Source organism: Pristiophorus japonicus, chromosome 1 (genome assembly GCF_044704955.1).
Source record: "Pristiophorus japonicus isolate sPriJap1 chromosome 1, sPriJap1.hap1, whole genome shotgun sequence".
Classification (NCBI taxonomy): domain Eukaryota; kingdom Metazoa; phylum Chordata; class Chondrichthyes; family Pristiophoridae; genus Pristiophorus; species Pristiophorus japonicus.
Window position 1 is genome coordinate 97,265,860 of NC_091977.1, and position 21,226 is coordinate 97,287,085.

General features: G+C 43.6%; 1 protein-coding gene across 1 annotated transcript in view; it reads left to right on the forward strand.

Annotated features, from left to right (window-relative positions):
* LOC139264760 (semaphorin-4D-like) overlaps nucleotides 1-21,226 on the forward strand; it is a 232,684-nt gene that overhangs the window by 142,920 nt on the left and 68,538 nt on the right. Inside the window, exon 2 of the mRNA XM_070881848.1 lies at nucleotides 20,565-20,895. Within this exon, the coding sequence (XP_070737949.1) occupies nucleotides 20,790-20,895 (106 nt within the window). The 5' untranslated portion in view covers nucleotides 20,565-20,789. The remainder of the gene's footprint in view (nucleotides 1-20,564; nucleotides 20,896-21,226) is intronic.

Here is a 21,226-nt window from a genome sequence, read left to right on the forward strand (position 1 = left end):
GCTCCCACATTGGTCTCATCAGACACCTGAGAACTCTCATTAGTGTGGAAGCAAGTCATCCTCGACTCCGAGGGACTGCCGAAGAAGAAGAAGAAATGGAAGTAGGAGAGAGCAGTGCCATTGAAAGATGTCGGAGCTTGATCGAGTGGTCAACATTGTTGAAGGCTGAAGGCAACAGAGAGGTTGAAAATGAAATACAGAGCACTAAGGTCACAATTGCCAAGATTTTGTTTGTGACTTTGACTAGTATGGTTTCACTGCAGTGGTTGGGTCTTCAACAGAGTGATGGGAGAGGTAGGAATGCAGTTATGAGACACTGATGCATTCCAGGACTTTGGAAAGAAAGAGAAGGTTGTAGAATCTCCGACTCTAACTTTTCCCCAGGACCTGAAAATTGTGGCGCTCCTCACCACGCTGTCTTCCTCACATGACCTTTAGGCTTCGAAATCACCAAATGAAATTGTTCTGAATGACCTTTTCTACTCTCTTTTTTTTTTCAACTTTGGCCCTTCATATGCTGTAAACCAAATTGATTTTCCATATACTGAGAATTCATAAGGTAACTGATGCCAACTGAATAATATTTTATGAAATTTGGATAACTTTTAAAGACTTGGGATTGGTGCTGGCTACTGTATTATTATACATTCAGGATAGGAGAAAGCACTTTAGAGACTGCCCCTAACCATTTCATTATGTAGTTTGGGAAAGTGCTTGTCATTTGATATTTTTTGAATCATCTCATGCGATCGGGAAGATATAGTTGTTGCTTGCAAAGTGCTTGTAAATGGGGGTGATTTTACCATGGACTTCTTTGTCACAAAGATTGAGACCATCTGTTCAGCTGCTTCTGCCGCTTCCCTCCCTTTCCCTAAGGTTCCCTCCCTTCACGAAGGAAGACACAAATAACCTCCCGGAAATACTAGGGGACTGAGGGTCTAGTGAGAAGGAGGAACTGAAAGAAATCCTTATTAGTTAGGAAATTGTGTTAGGGAAATTGATGGTATTGAAGGCAGATAAATCCCCGGGGCCTGATGGTCTGCATCCCAGAGTACTTAAGGAAGTGGCCCCAGAAATAGTGGATGCATTGCTGATCATTTTCCAAAAGTCTATTGACTCTGGATCAGTTTCTATGGATTGGAGGGTAGCTAATGTAACACCACTTTTTAAAAAAGGAAGGAGAGAGAAAACGGGAAATTATAGACCGGTTAGCCTGACATCAGCAGTGCGGAAAATGTTGGAATCAATTATTAAAGATGTAATAGCAGCGCATTTGGAAAGCAGTGACAGGATCGGTCCAAGTCAGCATGGATTTATGAAAGGGAAATCATGCTTGACAAATCTTCTAGAATTTTGTGAGGATGTAACTCGTAGAGTGGACAAGGGAGAACCAGTGGATGTGGTGTATTTGGACTTTCAAAAGGATTTTGACAAGGTTCCACACAAGAGATTAGTGGGAACCCAGGAGAGAGCTCTGAGCTAGTTAGAGTGGGTGAGAGCTCAGATGAACAGAACCCCAAGAAAGGATGCAAAAGCAAGGAGGCAACAGAGCAGAGTAGCACTGGGATAAGTATAAACCACAAGGTAATAGGAAGGGACAATATGTTTGAATATAAAGGGGCTGCAGGAGAGGGGTCAAAACTAAAAATCATGGTTTAAAAACTAGTATTAAAACACTTTACCGAAACGCACGCAGCATTCGAAACAAAGTAAATGAGTTGACGAAACAAGTCATTACAAATGGGTATGATTTGGTGGCCATTACAGAACCGTGGTTGCAGGGTGGCCAAGACTGGGAATTAAACATACAGGGGTATCTGACAATTCGGAAAGATAGACAAGAAGGGAAAGGAGGTGGGGTAGCTCTGTTAATAAAGGATGTTATCAGGGCAGTTGTGAGAGACGATATTGGCTCTAATGAACAGAATGTTGAATCATTGTGGGTGGAGATTAGATATAGTAAGGGGAAAAAGTCACTGGTGGGCGTAGTTTATAGGCCCCCAAATAATAACTTCAAGGTGGGGCGGACAATAATCAAGGGAATAATGGAGGCATGTGAAAAAGGAACGGCAGTAATCATGGGGGATTTTAACCTACATATCGATTGGTCAAATCAAATCGCACGGGGTAGCCTTGAGGAGGAATTCATAGAATGCATACGGGATTGTTTCTTAGAACAGTATGTTACAGAACCTACAAGGGAGCAAGCTATCTTCGATCTGGTCCTGTGTAATGAGACAGGAATAATAAACGATCTCCGAGTAAAAGATCCTCTCGAAATGAGTGATCACAGTATGGTTGAATTTGTAATACAGATTGAGGGTGAGGAAGTAGTGTCTCAAACGAGCGTACTATGCTTAAACAAAGGGGACTACAGTGGGATGAAGGCAGAGTTGGCTAAAGTAGACTGGAAACACAGACTAAACGGTGGCTCAATTGAGGAATAGTGGAGGACTTTTAAGGAGCTCTTTCATAGTGCTCAACAAAAATATATTCCAGTGAAAAATAAGGGCGGTAAGAGAAGGGATAACCAGCTGTGGATAACCAAGGAAATAAAGGAGAGTATCTGTTAGCATTAGTGTTTTCTCTGAAGAATCACTCAACACTCAGAGTCGGTTCCAATGCCTGGCGGCCTTTAATAACGCTCAGCGGGGAGGAAACACACAGGACCGTATCCAGGTTTCTCTCCACAGAACAAAGGATTACATGCACCTTTATATGTTTCACAACAGTTACAAAACAGTTTACTACAGCTACACAGCCCATCACGGCTGGACACAAGCCAATCACAATGATTATAGATTACATATAGGTTATTTTAACCCAATAGAATTCCCCTTATGTCTCAGGAACCATGTGTTCGTCTTTTGTCAGCTTGTGCTGATTGATATAGGTTCTCTCACTAGTTCTTTCTTCTTGGAGAAATAATTGGTTTCTAACCTTGTTTACAGGAGATGGGTTCTCTTATCTCTTTCTTCCTGGGGAATTAATTGGTTTATGGCCTTGAATATGGGAGATGGGTTCTCTCCTCATTATTCTTATCCTGCATCCAAGGCATTCCTATAGTGGGCCTCACAGGGTTATTGCTCGGTCATTGAACATTCAACAGTTCACAGCTTGACTACCTGATTTCCCATCATGCCTGGGCAGCCATTTTATGTGTGGCCACTTTAAACTTATATGCGTTTAGATATATCTAGCAGGTGCCTAATGCCTAGTATTCTGGTATATTCTAAAGGTGCCTACCTCCTACAACAACTCCCCCTTTCGGTAAAGGGACTAGTCCTAGTCCCCTTTTAACCGACCATTCGACCTTTATTAGATTTTGTGCATGGCCCGGTACTCCCTGCCTCAACGTGCTGGCCAGTCACGTGGTTTCAGGAGTCCCGGTTGCTTAAATCGAATTGACAAAGGCCAAATCCTCCTGCCCCCTTATAAAACAGGCTTGTTTAGTATCCGGGGAACGGTGATTTGTCCGTCTTCGTTGTGCGTGGTGTCTGCATGCCTGGCAGGCCATTACGCCCCATGTTATTGCTAAGATCAATTGTATCCCGACCAGTATATGTGAAATTATTCGAATCCATGGGTGGATGTTCACATTTATTCCCCAGTCCCAGACCTTTCTCCACCAACTCTGACTTTGTAAGTCTACCTCGGTATCCTCTTCCAGTACTTTGATTTTAGTTTGTAGTTGGTGGTATGGCTTTACGGATTGACCCACTCTGAGCCTCAACTCTCGTAATACTTCGGTTAAATGTGGGATAAGGACCTGATCTGGTTCATCATAAGCCTGTAAATGATCATGGAGCTGATCGGTTACCTCAATAACTTCGGACTTCCTGCGCCTAACCTGGGTGATATGCGCTTGCCCGATCGCGACAGGTCGTAGTGGTGTAAAGCAAAAGTTTGGCTGTGGTATAGGGCACTGCAGGTCATTATACTGGAATGAACGCTCAGTAGTAGAGACGCAGTATCTTCCCTTCCCTCCGTAGCCTGCCCTCGCGAAGTGCATGTGTGCGGGCACTATTTCTAGTACACACCCGTCGGTTCGGTTAAACCCGCACTCGTCTCGCTCCCCTCTGCCCACTGGGTGAGGGCATACTGTGATTTCCCCCTTTTGCTTGCAATCTGCTAGGGAAATCCCGGTAAGTATGTTGTTTCGACGAACGGCAGAGGTGGTGGTATGGAGACATTTTCCCGTATTATTCCGATATTCTCTCGTTGGTATAGGGGGAACGGCCCCGAGTCCGGCGTGGCTATAGGGATCATCAGGACTATCCCTATCCCGGTAGTCCTACCCATCTGGCAATCTGGAATTGCTGGGTATACTCTGGTCAGTCCCTTCAGAGTACAATTATCCAGTGTCCCCCTGAGCTAAATGTGAACTGTCTATCCAATCGGGTACTTCCCCGCGTTGGATCTGGTCGAGATTGTGGCGGATCTGTCCCACCATCCACAAACCATAAGCGTGACAGAGTTGCCCCTGTCTTTGCTTTCCCTGTATCTTCCTGTTCTCTATCAATGAGGTGATTGATGGTTCTGGCGTGAGCTTCCAGGACTGAGATGCCATCCAGCTGGATTTTGGCACCCTCCTTTCCTAGGTTGGCTTGGTCTTCCTGGTTTTGCTCCACCCTCTCCAATAACCCCTTCATCACCCCTCTAAGCTGTTCCACCCTCTCATTTAATCCTTGTATTTCCCTCTTCATCCTGGGGGCTAACCCCTGTCCCCGGAACCTACTGGCACCCATTGCATCGGCAGCCTGCTGCATTACAACTTTACTTAATACATTGTACATCTTCCTTGACTGTTCTGTACAGTATTCCGGCATCTGGATGCCTGAAATATTGATCAGAACAGGCACAATTTCATGTTTAACATTATCATACAACAGTTCCCCCTCGTTGTACATTACAATCCCATTCTCTGGTCCCTTCGTAGTTATGGGGCAAGGCAGTTCCTCGGGCAATGTAGTGATTCTTATGGGGCGCGGTGTCGGAGGGGGTGAGAAACATACATACAATGATATTGCAGCCGCCCCCGCCTCCTCGTAATACCCACACAGCCCCATTCCCTTTTTGCGGATGACTGATTGCTGGGATTGTCCCGGAGGCGCGCAAATTATGCCGAAAGTACATTCATCAGGCCCTTTGACATCCCTCCGTTTAATGCATCTGCTCCTTATACCCGTGGAGCACTGTACACATACTCTTATTCTTATTAGGATTCTTATTAGGATTCACTTGTAACCATGCATTAAAATAAGTCCTGTCCTTGCTCCAGTCCTTGGCTGCTGGGATGCACATTCCGTCCGTTAAATTAAACAAGACTCCATAGTTCATGTAGTTGTTTATTTCCAGCATGCTCTGCTGTCCGTCGGTGTTGCCCAGGGTACGTGCATGTCGCAGGGCTATCCATATTACGAGTAGCGCCTTTCGTATTCCCATTCCGGTAAGTATTATCTGTAATTTTAAACAGACGGCCTGGTCGTCACCAGGGGTTAAGTTTTTTGCTCTACGAGTGTCCCTGTCACCCTGCAAAATCAGAAGCACAAGGTTATAATCGAACCATTTCGAGCTGAATCTGTAAGGCGTGCGCCCGTGTCTTTACTCACTTAAATATTACCCAAACTCCTATGACCAAGGCCAAAGCTATTCCTCCAAACATCGCTGTCTGCTTTACCGTTAGGTTGGGTTTGTGGACTACACCTACCCACCGTGGGGTACATTGGCTCTATTGCCAGAGGTGATGGTGCTATGGCTGCGCACTGCACTATCCGTCTGGTCCCGTTATCTCTTCCAGCCTGTTTATCTTAGCTTTTAACTCTTCAATTTGTTTTATTGAGTATCTATTTCTTTATTGTATCAGGCAAGTATTATTACATAAGCTAGTTCTGTTTTTATTTTTGTTTCTCTGTTAGGTGAGTCCTTTTTTTTATTAAGAAATCCAAATTAATAATGATCAGTATAAAACGGCTGTCAATGGAAAGGGTTAACTCCTTTCCAGGTTTGTAAGAAGACCTGATGTCATTACGTGACTTCACGTAATCATCTGAAAAAAAAGTCTTTGTGCCTTCAAAACTGGCTTCGAAATTAGGAATCCGTTAAAAACAGCATAAATCATTAGAGTAAACTCCAATGTTTTCTTAACTTCTAATTCAAGTACTTGCCAAAGAATTTTTTTTTAAATTGTTTTAAAACAAGACCACACATACAATAGCAATTTTGTTTACTGAAATTCAATTCTGTTTTTTTTTATTTCTCTCTTTCTCCTCGTTATCTTCAAAACCCTCCTGCTTGTTTAAACTGTTCGGGACATTTTTGATAAACACTGTCCATTTTGGAAATCTTTTCAAACTGCATTGAAACTTTTTCATAATTGAAAATTCGAATCCATGTCGAGTGTTTTTTACTTATTCCAATTTTTTTTTTCCTTCTAATTAAACCAATATCTTTTTCACAGCAAACATCAACTAGTATTTAGTAAGTTATGTCTTTTTCCATTTAGTCCGTTACATCTTTTTTTTTTATTTCTTCAAATTAGGTTTTGTATTTTACACGGAGGGTTCGTAACTCCATAAAGTTGTTAATTTAAAATCATTTGTTTACTTTCAAAGTGGCGTCTTTATCTTTTTCTTTTTCTCCATAACTGGAATGGAGTCCAGCTTTGAGAGTTTGAGTGCTGCCTTTCGTTATCTCAAAATGCTCCAGTTTCAAAGTCGTTACTAAAGCTTGCTGTTTTTTTAACATTTTCCAAAAGTTCCTTTTACACCTTCGCAGATAGCTCGCCACTTGCCCAGGAGTTTGACCTGATCAGATTTAATTTAATCTTTTTCTTTTTTTTTAAATCCACCTCAGTATTTCCTGTGCCTTCTCTGAATATCTCAAAATCCCAATTCAAACGTTGTAATTTCAATCTTTATTTAAAACTTTTTTTTTAGAAGCTCTTTTTTTTTTAAAGCATTCTTTATCTCATTCCGAGACTAAATTTATGTCTTTCAACCCAATCAATCATTGCATGTTTTCTTTCGGCAAGTAAGTGAGCATGTCAAATAAATATTTTGCTCAACAAACCTATTCTTTATTTGTTTATTTTCCTAGCTCCGTAACTTATCATCCGAATAAATCCACACCTGCGTTTCGAACTTAAATTTCTTAAAACTTCCCACATACAGGACAACATTACAAAGGGTTAAAAAAAGACTTTCACTCTGTTTCTAAAATAAACAGACACTTGCATTCCTCTTCCAACCAGGCTTTCGGAACATGAAAACATAAAAAATTCATTCTGCAGTCAAAAATCACACAGACACTTCTCACTCAACGATCAGACATTTACAACAATCTCTCTTCTTGTTTTGGCCGGCTCTATTTTTGGATCCATGACCTTTCAGGGAATTCGTAGTTTTATCTAAATAATTCCTCACATAACTAATTCCTGAGGATTCCACCCTGCTTTAATCATTTTTTCAATTAGCTTCTTTTGTTTTTCCGCCAGGTGGCGGGTAAGCGACCCTTCTGGTCCCCACTCGAGTTTACTTGTTTTCATGGCCATTCCTGGGTAGGACTAGTACCGTTAGGAATCTACTCTCAGAGGTCCGCTTTCTTTCTAGCGCGACTTGTAGTAAACTGTCTCTTGGCTACTGTCAGGTCACAAGTTCTGCTGTTACACAAACTTATACAATTCTTAAAAACGCGTTTAAGCAATTCCCGCAGTGCTCTACGTATCCTTAACGACTACCTACCACCGCTCAGCCCGTTGGTCCGACCCTGTTCACAGGTTTGGATTCCGTTAGCCGCTGTACACCGCTTGGTTCTACCCCGGGGTATTTCAAATTACACTACTGGGTCCGGAAGATGTCTCTCGGTATCACGATCCCACGGTCTAAGTGTGTTCCCTACGCCTACTTGGTTCCTGGCCGTCACGTGGGACAAAAGTCCTCTTAATTCAGGCTCAGGCTAGGCGTTTGAGATATTAGACCGTCTCCTCATGTCGATCAACCAGCTTCCACCTTCCGCACCCTTTATACTTAAAAATTGTTTTTTATACTCACCCGGGTTTTTTCCAAGGGCGTCCAGCGACTCCGGGAAATCCCGTCGACTACGCCATTGTTAGCGTTAGTGTTTTCTCTGAAGAATCACTCAACACTCAGAGTCGGTTCCAATGCCTGGCGGCCTTTAATAACGCTCAGCGGGGAGGAAACACACAGGACCGTATCCAGGTTTCTCTCCACAGAACAAAGGATTACATGCACCTTTATATGTTTCACAACAGTTACAAAACAGTTTACTACAGCTACACAGCCCATCACGGCTGGACACAAGCCAATCACAATGATTATAGATTACATATAGGTTATTTTAACCCAATAGAATTCCCCTTATGTCTCAGGAACCATGTGTTCGTCTTTTGTCAGCTTGTGCTGATTGATATAGGTTCTCTCACTAGTTCTTTCTTCTTGGAGAAATAATTGGTTTCTAACCTTGTTTACAGGAGATGGGTTCTCTTATCTCTTTCTTCCTGGGGAATTAATTGGTTTATGGCCTTGAATATGGGAGATGGGTTCTCTCCTCATTATTCTTATCCTGCATCCAAGGCATTCCTATAGTGGGCCTCACAGGGTTATTGCTCGGTCATTGAACATTCAACAGTTCACAGCTTGACTACCTGATTTCCCATCATGCCTGGGCAGCCATTTTATGTGTGGCCACTTTAAACTTATATGCGTTTAGATATATCTAGCAGGTGCCTAATGCCTAGTATTCTGGTATATTCTAAAGGTGCCTACCTCCTACAACAGTCTCAAATTAAAAACCAATGTGTATAAGGTGGCCAAGGTTAGTGGGAAACTAGAAGATTGGGAAAATTTTAAACGACAGCAAAGAATGACTAAGAAAGCAATAAAGAAAGGAAAGATAGATTACGAAAGTAAACTTGCGCAAAACATAAAAAGATAGTAAAAGCTTTTACCGATATATAAAACGGAAAAGAGTGACTAAAGTAAATGTTGGTCCCTTCGAAGATGCGAAGGGGGATTTAATAATGGGAAATGTGGAAATGGCTGAAACCTTAAACAATTATTTTGCTTCGGTCTTCACAGTGGAAGACACAAAAACCATGCCAAAAATTGCTGGTCACGGGAATGTGGGAAGGGAGGACGTTGAGATAATCACTATCACTAGGGGGGTAGTGCTGGACAGGCTAATGGGACTCAAGGTAGACAAGTCCCCATGTCCAGATGAAATGCATCCCAGGGTATTAAAAGAGATGGCGGAAGTTATAGCGCACGCATTCGTTATAATCTACCAAAATTCTCTGGACTCTGGAGAGGTACCAGCAGATTGGAAAGCAGCTAATGTAACACCTCTGTTTAAAAAAAGGGGGCAGACAAAAGGCAGGTAACTATAGGCCGGTTAGTTTAACATCTGTAGTGGGGAAAATGTTTGAAGCTATCATTAAAGAAGAAATAGCGGGACATCAAGATAGGAATAGTGCAATCAAGCAGACGCAACATGGATTCATGAAGGGGAAATCATGTTTAACTAATTTACTGGAATTCTTTGAGGATATAACGAGCATGGTGGATAGAGGTGTACCGATGGATGTGGTGTATTTAGATTTACAAAAGGCATTCGATAAGGTGCCACACAAAAGGTTACTGCAGAAGATAAATGTACGCAGAGTCAGAGGAAATGTATTAGCATGGATCGAGAATTGGCTGGCTAACAGAAAGCAGAGAGTCGGGATAAATGGGTCCTTTTCAGGTTGGAAATCGGTGGTTAGTGGTGTGCCACAGGGATTGGTGCTGGGACCACAACTGTTTACAATATACATAGATGTCCTGGAAGAGGGGACAGAGTGTAGTGCAACAAAATTTGCAGATGACACAAAGATTAGTGGGAAAGCGGGTTGTGTAGAGGACACAGAGAGGCTGCAAAGAGATTTAGATAGGTTAAGCGAATGGGCTAAGGTTTGGCAGATGGAATACAATGTCGGAAAAAAAAAAATAAAAGGGAATATTATTTGAATGGGGAGAAATTACAACATGCTGCGGTGCAGAGGGACCTGGGGATCCTTGTGCATGAATCCCAAAAAGTTAGTTTGCAGGTGCAGCAGGTAATCAGGAAGGCGAATGGAATGTTGGCCTTCATTGCGAGAGGGATGGAGTACAAAAGCAGGGAGGTCCTGCTGCAACTGTACAGGGTATTGGTGAGGCCGCACCTGGAGTACTGCGTGCAGTTTTGATCACCTTACTTAAGGAAGGCTATACTAGCTTTGGAGGGGGTACAGAGACGATTCACTAGGCTGATTCCGGAGATATGGGGGTTACCTTATGATGATAGATTGAGTAGACTGGGTCTTTACTCGCTGGAGTTCAGAAGGATGAGGGGTGATCTTGCAGAAACATTTAAAATAATGAAAGGGATAGACAAGATAGAGGCAGAGAGGTTGTTTCCACTGGTCGGGGAGACTAGAACTAGGGGGCACAGCCTCAAAATACGGGAGAGCCAATTTAAAAGAGAGTTGAGAAGGAATTTCTTCTCCCAGAGGGTTGTGAATCTGTGGAATTCTCTGCCCAGGGAAGCAGTTGAGGCTAGCTCATTGAATGTATTCAAATCACAGATAGATAGATTTTTAACCAATAAGGGAATTAAGGGTTATGGGGAGCGGGCGGAAAAGTGGAGCTGAGTCCACGGCCAGATCAGCCATGATCTAGTTGAGTGGCGGAGCAGGCTCAAGGGGCTAGATGGCCTACTCCTGTTCCTAATTCTTATGTTCTTATGTTCACATGGTATTGGGGGTGATGTATTGAAGTGGATAAAGAACTGGTTGGCAGACAGGAAGCAGAGAGTCGGGTTAAATGGGTCCTTTTCAGAATGGCAGGAAGTGACTAGTGGGGTGCCACAGGGCTCAGTGCTGGGACCCCAGCTATTTACAATATACATCAATGATTTATATGAAGGAATTCAGTGTAATATCATCAAGTTTGCAGATGACACTAAGCTGGGTGGCAGTGTGAGCTGTGAGGAGGACGTTAAGAGGCTGCAGGGTGACTTGGACAGGTTAGGTGAGTGGGCAAATGCATGGCAGATGCAGTATAATGTGGATAAATGTGAGGTTATCCACTTTGATGGCAAAAACACGAAGGCAGAATATTATCTAAATGGCGGCAGATTAGGAAAAGGTGAGGTGCTGGGTGTCATGGTACATCAATCATTGAAAGTTGGCATGCAGGTACAGCAGGTGGTGAAGAAGGCAAATGGCATGTTGGCCTTCATAACTAGAGGATTTGAGCATAGGAGCAGGGAGGTCTTACTGCAGTTGTACAGGGCCTTGGTGAGGCCTCACCAGGGATATTGTGTTCAGTGTTGGTCTCCTAATCTGAGGAAGGACGTTCTTGCTATTGAGGGAGTGCAGCAAAGGTTCACCAGACTGATTCCCGGGATGGCAGGCCTGACATATGAGGAGAGACTGGATCGACTGGGCCTGTATTCACTGGAGTTTAGAAGGATGAGAGAGGATCTTATAGAAACATAAAATTCTGATGGGACTGGACAGGTTAGATGCAGGAAGAATGTTCCCGATGTTGGGGAAGTCCAGAACCAGGGGTCACAGTCTAAGGATAAGGGGTATGCCATTTAGGACTGAGATGAGGAGAAACTTCTTCACTCAGAGTTGTGAAAATGTGGAATTCTCTACCACAGAGAGTTGTTGATGCCAGTTCATTGGATATATTCAACAGGGATTTAGATATGGCCCTTACGGCTGAAGGGATCGAGGGATATGGAGAGAAAGCAGGAAAGAGGTACTGAGGTGAATGATGAGCCATGATCTTATTGCAGGTTCGAAGGGCTGAATGGCCTATTCCTGCACCTATTTTCTATGTTCTATGTTTGTGTCCTAGCCCTGAACTCGCATCTCTCTATTTTCTTTCCTATTTCCTCTTGTGCCCTCTTGTCCTTCAGACCCACCTCCTGCTCCCAAGATCCTACTTCCATTGAACTGCAGGGCCTGAACCAATGTCCTCGGGGGAGTGTTTGCTAGTGCTGTTTGGGAGGATTTAAACTAATATGGCAGAGGGATGGGAACCTATGTAGGGAGACAGAGGGGAATAAAATGGAGACAGAAGCAAAAGATAGAAAGGAGAATAGTAAACGTGGAGGGCAGAGAAGCCTAAGGCAAAAAGCAAAAAGGGCCACGTTACACCAAACTTCTAAAGGGGCAAAGTGTGTTAGAAAGTCAAGCCTGAAGACTCTATGCCTCAAAGCGAGGCGTATTCGGAATAAGGTGGACAAATTAACTGCGCAGATAGCAGTTAACGGGTATGATGTGATTGGCATCATGGAGACATGGCTCCAGGGTGATCAAGGCTGGGAACTCAACATCCAGGGGTATTCAGCAATTAGGAAGGATAGACAGAAAGGAAAAGGAGGTGGTGTGGTGTTGCTGGTTAAAGAGGAAATTAATGCAATCGTAAGGAAGGACATCAGCTTGGACGATGTGGAATCTGTATGGGTGGAGCTACAGAATACCAAAGAGCAGAAAAAGCTAGTGGGAGTTGATTACAGGCCACCAAATAGTAGAAGTGAGGTTGGGGACAGCATCAAACAAGAAATAAGGGATGTGTGCAATAAAGGTACAGCAGTAATCATGGGCGACTTTGATCTACATATTGATTGGGCTAACCTAATTGGTAGCAATGCGGTGGAGGAGGATTTCCTGGAGTGTATCAGGGATGGTTTTCTAGACCAATATGTCGAGGAACCAACTAGAGGGCTGGCCATCCTCGACTGGGTGATGTATAACGAGAAAGGACTAATTAGCAATCTTGTTGTGCGAGGCCCCTTGGGGAAGAGAGACCATAATATGGTAGAATTCTTTATTAAGATGGAGAGTGACAAAGTTAATTCAGAAACTAGGGTCCTGAACTTAAGGAAAGGTAACTTTGATGGTATGAGGTGCGAATTGGCTAGAATAGACTGGCAAATGATACTTAAAGGGTTGACGGTGGATAGGCAATGGCAAATCTTTAAAGATCATATGGACGAACTTCAACAATTGTACAACCCTGTCTGGAGTAAAAATAAAATGGGGAAGTTGGCTCAACCGTGGCGAACAAGGGAAATTAAGGATAGTGTTTAATCCACGGAAGAGGTATACAAATTAGCCAGAAAAAGTAGCAAGCCGGAGGACTGGGAGAAATTTATTATACTGCAGCGGAGGACAAAGGGATTAATTAAAAGGGGGAAATAGAGTACGAGAGGAAGCTTGACGGAAACACAAAAAATGACTGCAAAAGCTTCTATAGATATATGAAGAGAAAAAGATTAGTGAAGACAAATGTAGGTCCCTTGCAGTCGGATTCGGGTGAATTTATAATGGGGAACAAAGAAATGGCAGACCAATTGAATAAGTACTTTGGTTCTGTCTTCACAAAGGAAGACACAAATAACCTTCCGGATGTACTAGGGGTCCGAAGGTCTAGTGAGAAGGAGGAACTGAAGGATATCCTTATTAGGCGGGAAATTGTGTTCAGGAAATTGACGGGATTGAAGGCCGATAAATCCCCAGGGCCTGATAGTCTACATCCCAGAGTACTTAAGGAAGTGGCCCTAGAAATAGTGGATGCATTGGTGATAATTTTCCAACAGTCTATCGACTCTGGATCAGTTCCTATGGACTGGAGGGTTGCTAATGTAACGCCACTTTTTAAAAAAGGAGGGAGAGAGAAAACGGGTAATTATAGACCGGTTAGCCTGACATCAGTCGTGGGGAAAATGTTGGAATCAATCATTAAGGATGAAATAGCAGCACATTTGGAAAGTAGTGATAGGATTGGTTCAAGTCAGCATGGATTTATGAAGGGGAAATCATGCTTGACAAATCTTCTGGAATTTTTTGAAGATGTAACTAGTAGAGTGGACAGGGGAGAACCAGTGGATGTGGTGTATTTGGACTTTCAAAAGGCTTTTGACAAGGTCCCACACGAGATTGGTGTGCAAAATCAAAGCACATGGTATTGGGGGTAATGTATTGACGTGGATAGAGAACTGGTTGGCAGACAGGAAGCAGAGAGTCGAGATTAACGAGTCCTTTTCAGAATGGCAGGCAGTGACTAGTGGAGTGCCGCAGGGCTCAGTGCTGGGACCCCAGCTTTTTACAATACATATTAATGATTTGGATGATGGAATTGAGTGTAACATCTCCAAGTTTGCAGATGACACTAAACTGGGTGGTGGTGTGAACTGAGGAGGATGCTAAGAGGCTGCAGGATGATTTGGACAGGTTAGGCAAGTGGGCAAATACATGGCAGATGCCGTATAATGTGGATAAATGTGAGGTTATCCACTTTGGGGGCAAAAACACTATGGCAGAATATTATCTGAATGGCGGCAGATTAGGAAAAGGGGAGGTGCCATGATTCATCAGTCATTGAAAGTTGGGATGCAGGTACAGCAGGCGGTGAAGAAGGCAAATGGTATGTTGGCCTTCATAGCAAGGGGATTTGAGTAGAGGAGCAGGGAGGTCTTACTGCAGTTGTACAGGGCCTTGGTGAGTCCTCACCAGGAATATTGTGTTCAGTTTTGGTCTCCTAATCTGAGGAAGGACATTCTTGCAATTGAGGGAGTGCAGCAAAGGTTCACCAGACTTATTCCCGGGACGGCAGGACTGACATATGAGGAGAGACTGGATCAACTGGGCCTTTATACACTGGAGTTTAGAAGGATGAGAGGGGATCTCATAGAAACATATAAGATTCTGATGGGACTGGACAGGTTAGATGCGGGAAGAATGTTCGCGATGTTGGGGAAGTCCAGAACCAGGGGACACATTCTTAGTATAAGGGATAGGCCATTTAGGACTGAGATGAGGAGAAACTTCTTCACTCAGAGAGTTGTTAACCTGTGGAATTCCCTACCACAGAGTGTTGTTGATGCCAGTTCATTGGATATATTCAAGAGGGAGTTAGATATGGCCCTTACGGCTAAAGTGATCAAGGGGTATGGAGAGAAAGCAGGAAAGGGTTACTGAGGGATGATCAGCCATGATCTTATTGAATAGCGGTGCAGGCTCGAAGGGCTGACTGGCCTACTCCAGCACTTATTTTCTATGTTTCTATGTAGTTAGTTCTTCATTGCAGCAGATGTATTTTTATAAGTCGACAGAGATTTACTGCTTTAAATAAATAATAGTGTTATCTGTAATATTTGTGCTTTGTAACTTGATATAAATGGAAGACATATGCAAAATGGGTTTGGTGGGAAAAGTTCAAATTAAAAATCTGTGGCATATTGTGCAGCGGTTTAATAAATATCTGTAAAACTGGGATTAATTTCTTCACCAAAGTCACACAGCTTAGGCTGAGTGCGAAGCGGCAGCAGTGGGCCAAGAGTTTCTTTACTGAATCCCTTTCATTCAATCAGAGGATCAGGCGGAAATGTTCTTCCTCATCACTTACGATCTTATTAAAAACAGTAAAAATATTTATTTGTATAAACAGTTAAATGTAAACTTTCCCAAAGTTTGAAGGTAAAATCAGGCAATTATAGACTATTGGCCTCTGACTTGGTCGTATTGAAACATTTGTACCGCTTGTCTCTGCTTCCACAACTGCTGCTTTGGATAGCGGCATTGTCTGAAAACTCTACCTTAGCCATCATTGGGGCTTTGCTTTCTGTTCCAGTTCAGTTCTTGTCCTCTTGGTAGGGGGGGCGGGGGTTAACAGTAGGAGTAGGGTCATAAGTGCTGGTTAGTGCCTGAAGACTGCACATGTTCTTGACAATTTTTTTATTTGTATAAAGTAATAGACTCCTGGAGTGATTCCTGATTGTAATCCAGTTTTGGGGATTACATGACTGTTTCGGACATCTGAATCCTGATTATGTGCCCCAGGACATTTTATGTTTATTTCTCCAATCATATTCTTTCTCTCTCTGGAATTGGAACCTAATTCCTTTCTTATCTGTACAGTTTCGATGGTGAGATTACCTGCAAGCAGTTGGAGGAGCCAATTTTTGTATTTAGATAATAAATACCTTCAGTTTGCCTAGAAAAGTGACTGTTCTTTTGAATCTATATTTAGCAGGCTAAGGATTAATTTTACAATGTTCACTTCATTTTGGCCAGTTTTGTACTGACACTGTCTGCAGATGCCCAGTACTGTTGCCAAAGATTTAAAAGTGCACTGCAGAAGTAACGATTGTGACACAATTACTACTCATATTTATCAAATGAGTGATCATTGCCAAAAGATTCCATGGCAATTCAGACAGTTTTATAAGAGGAAATTTTTTCAGTGATAGCCCAGCAAGGGGGTAATGTGGATTGAGGGTTGGTTAATAGACAGAAAACAGAGAGTAGGAATAAACGGTTCATTTTCAGGTTGGCTAGTAGGGTACTGCAAGGATCAGTGCTTGGACCTCAGCCATTCACAATCTATATCATTGGGGGGAAAATTGCGGTCGGAGGCTTCCTTCGTACAAATGTCTCCGACCCGAAAAAAATCTACGAAAGCATCTGGTGGTCCCAGAGGATTCCGGTTGGAGGCCTAGATTCACTGCGCAGCGCATGGGAAGATGTCTTTCAGGTACTTACGTACATGCTGGAGTCACATGGGCTTGGACCACCAATCATGCAGTATTCTCATTGATAAAAATTGGGAACTCCTTTTGTGTGAGTTCCCATTACTATCACTGAGAATAACCCCCTAAAACACCGAAACACAGCATAATAAATAAATAAAACACCTCAACTATTTAAAATTAATTGTAATTAAATGTTTTAGAAAAAATATATATTGCGGGGAATTATTAAAATGTTTTTTAATAGGGTTTAAAAATAAACTTACCTTAATGGACAGGGTTTTTAATATAAAAATGAGTGTTTAAATTTAACTTTTATATGTTTTAAAAATGTTAGTTGGTAAAAGTAAGCTATGCGCCTGCTTTTACCAGGCGTAAGGGTTTGAAGGACATTCGCCGGGCATGAGTTGGGCAGCCCAACCTCTCGTGCGCAGATGTCCTCCCGGGGATGTGGAGGATCTGTCGAGAGAAATCCTAACGGATCAGAAAGTCGGTTTTCGGCGCATGCTGATTGAGCCCCAAAAGCCGGCTTTTGTGAGGCCGCAATGATTTGGATGAGGGGACCAAATGTAATATATCCAAGTTTGCATTTGAAAGTACTATTTATGAAAACTTTACAAACATGTTCAATGAGTATCACATTTTTGACCATTGTGTGTTTACTGTTTTTACATTTTGAGGCATGGAATAGCTAAAAGGTTTTGGTATTCTCTGTTCCTGTTTATTACTTTAATACTGAATAGGCTCCAGCATTTTCTGTTTCTACAATACTGCATATTTACACTGTACTTGTAAGTTAAGTAGTTGCGTCCATTATAAAATAGGTGGGAATGTAAGTTGTGAGGAGGATGCAAAGAGGCTTCAAGGAAATATAGACAAGCTAAGTGAGTGAGCAAGAACATGGCAAATGGAATATAGGGCCCAAGTTTCCACATGATTTGCGCCTGATTTTTAGGAGCAAATGGTGGAGAACGGACTATCTTAGAAATCGCAATTCTCCACATTTTTTTTTCTGCAGTTCTAGTCAGGTAGAACAGTTCCACTTTGGAACAGAATTTTTTCTTCAAAAGGGGGCGTGTCCGGCCACTAACGCCTGATTTGAAAGTTTCCACAGTGAAAACGTACTCCAAATTAAAGTAGAATGGAGCAAGTGAAGATTTTTGTAGAACTGAAAAAAACCTGTTCTACATATTAAAAAATCAGGCGCAGGTTACAAATTAGGCGTCCAGAACGAGGTGGGGGGGGGGGGAAGGAGACAGCGGTTTGTTGCCGCAGAGGGGAGGGAGGGGAAGGAGACAGCGGCTTGTTGCCGCGCAGAGGAGGGGAGGGAGGGGAAGGAGACAGCGGCTTGTTGCCGTGAAGGGAGGGGAAGGAGACAGCGGCTTGTTGCCGTGCAGAGGAGGGGAGGGAGGGGAAGGAGACAGCGGCTTGTTGCCGCGCAGAGGAGGGGAGGGAGGGGAAGGAGACAGCGGCTTGTTGCCGTGGAGGGAGGGGAAGGAGACAGCGACTTGTTGCCGTGGAGAGAGGGGAGGGAGGGGAAGGAGACAGCGGCTTGTTGCCGTGGAGGGAGGGGAAGGAGACAGCGACTTGTTGCCGTGGAGAGAGGGGAGGGAGGGGAAGGAGACAGTGAGAAGGGTAGCCTCAGTGCTGATGTGCTGATGGCAATGTGATTTTATTAAAAAATGTTCAAAAATTAAACAGCTACAAAGAACTACAAAAATGGCCGAGTGCCAATGTTTTTTTTCCACACTGAGCATGCGCGAACGCTCCAACGCGCACGCGCAACGTTGCCGGCAGGAAAAAAAACTAATTTAAATAGTACCCGCCCCCTCCCACTTAGTGTAGGCTCCGCCCCCCTGGGCGCCGCGCCAGGCAGACAAGGAGCTGCAAAGCGCTCGAGAATAGCGCGTTTTTTTTCTGGTGCCGTTTTGGAGGGGCGCCCGTTTTTTATCCTGTGGAAACTTGGGCCCATAATGTGGAGAAATGTGAAGTTATCCACTTTGGTACGAAAAATAGAAAAGCAAAGTATTTTTTAAATGGTGAGAGATTAGGAAATGTTGGTGTTCAGAGGGACTTGGGTGTCCTTGTATGCGAATACTGAAAGTCAACATGCAGGTACAGCAAGCAATTAAGAAGTAAATGGTATGTTACCCTTTATTACAAGAGGATTTGAGTATTAGAGCAAAGGGACTAGAAATTTGATGCATTTGCACCTTCTGTTAGACCCCACCCCCTGCTCCCGGGGCACTAATGGAGCGCAAATGCCTTACCGCCCAGGCACGACGCTGGCAACGACTCCCACCATATTGGCGGGAGTTTAGTGGCGGCAATACGACTTTGCGCCCGGAGATGATCATGTATTGGTGTGCACATCGCCCCAAATGATCACTTTCACACCCTGCACCAGCACTGGGCGAAAGCACCGACAGCTGCAGGAGCCATTGATCGGGCGGCCGATTGATACCGGGGCAAAAATTAAAGGCGAGGTGGCTGGTGGAAATTAGAAAAAACTTGTCTTGGTTTTCCTGCTGCTGATCCAGTTTCTTCGCGGGCTCCTGGGCGCGATTGTTCAGCCCGCCACTCTGCTTGAGTGCTGGGCTGGTCTTGTGGCACCCCCACACCATGGTGGTCCAGGGAGGTCCCTTTTTCATTTGCAGAGTCAGCAGCGTGGGCCCTTCCCTTTAAGTGAGGGAAGAGCCCCTCTGACGCGGCAGTGCTGATCGGCCCAGTGTGCAGCACTGCTGAGGTGTCCGCCCCATGAGCGAGCGCTTAGTTTAGCGCTCGACTTCCTTCCGGGGGCAGTAGCCCGAATTTTTGGAGAGGGGCGAGACTTCAGCGCCTGGTGCTAAATCTCGCACCTCCCAACTTTACTGCCCCCAAATGGGGAGATACTGAATTTTACCCCCAAGATGTCTTACTGCAATTATATAGGGCCCTGGTGAGACCACACCTGGGGTACGATGTACAGTTTTAGTCTCCTTACTTGCCATGGAGCGAGTGCAATCAAGGTTCACCAGACTGATTCCTGGGATGGGGGGGGATTGTCCTATGAGGAGAGCTAATAGAAGAATGAGAGCTGCTTTAATTGTAACATACAAAATTCTTACAGGGCTTGACAGGGTAGATGCAGGGAGGATATTTCCCCTGGTGGAGAATCTAGAACCAGGGGTCACCGTCTCAGAATAAGGGGTCGGCCATTTAGGACTGAGATGAGGAGAAATTTCTTCACTCAGAGGTTGGTGAATCTTTGGAATTCTCTACCCTAGATGGCTGTGGAGACTCGGTCGTTGTATATTCAAGATAGAGATCAATAGATTTTTGGATATTAAGGGATAGTGCAGGAAAGTAGAGTTGAGATAGAAGATCAGTCATGATCTTATTGAATGGCGGAGCAGGCTCAAGGGGTCAAATGTCCTACTCCTGCTCCTACTTCTTATTTTCTTATGTTCTTCCCCAATGAATAACCAAGGAGATACAAGGTCCACTCTTCTGTTGCGTAGCATTAGCTAATCTCAATCAAAATGTCGGTAGTGGTGCAACGATCGACCTGAACATTCCTGGGTTAGAGAAAGAGAAACAGGGTTCTGGTGTTGAATGCTATCCAGCGCCCCCTGCTGGAGGGACATGTGCGAACATCAGGGGAAGACTGGATTGGGCACGGGCTGTGATGTTGCCCCACCTGTAGTCAGAGGTCCAGGCTCACATGAATAATGGCCACTTGGGCAAGTTACCAGAGGGCAACTAGTGGCTGAGGAATGGTGCTCCAGCAAGAAGAGAATACATTCAAGAAAGGAAGGATGAAGATTGGTGAGAAAGGGAGGGAGCTAATTGAATTGGTTTCATTAAAATACAACACCTACTAATAACCGTGTTAAACAGTTTGATATGTTTTTGTTTCAGCATTTATGAATTATTTGTTTTCTTTTTAATCTTGCTGGTGACTTAAGTTCTCTTTTCTCTTTCCCCACCCCGCCCCAACACAGACCTGAATCCTGGAACCACAATTTACCAGATCTTTTCCAAGGTTTGCAGAACATGCAAATGAGGTATTAGTTCTTCAAGTGACCAGCTCAAGTAACCAATTAGGTGTGTTTTCACCATTTGGATCATCCTTTTTTTCAATGCTCATGATGTCTGAGTAATTAAATACAGTTGATCCTGGGTTTCTCGATAGTTCGATCTTTTGACAAATCTACACCTTCCATGCAATGAGAAGACTGAATATGACGCCTGTGATATTGTACATGATTCTCCACATACTTCGGGCTTCATGCTCTGGCCCTGTTATTCCAAGGATTGTGTGGAAATATGAAGGTAAGATTCACATTTTCAGATTTACTAAACATTAAGCATGCAATACTGCTTTGACTTCTATAGCACTAGTTTTATAGAACCCAAAAGTTTTTATAATGCTGATATTTATAGAAATTAACTTTTTCTCAAATAATTCAGGGCTGGTGACCGAGGGCCGTGCGGCTCTTTGTCGGCTGGCGTGGACACGATGGGCCGAAATGGCCGCTTGCGTTGTAAATTTCTATGTTTCTAATGCTGTGGAACTGCAGTGGTTCTGTTACTGAACTATTGTGATTGATTTAAAAAATATTAAAATTCTTTAATCTCCCAGATGTGTTTATTGACAATATTA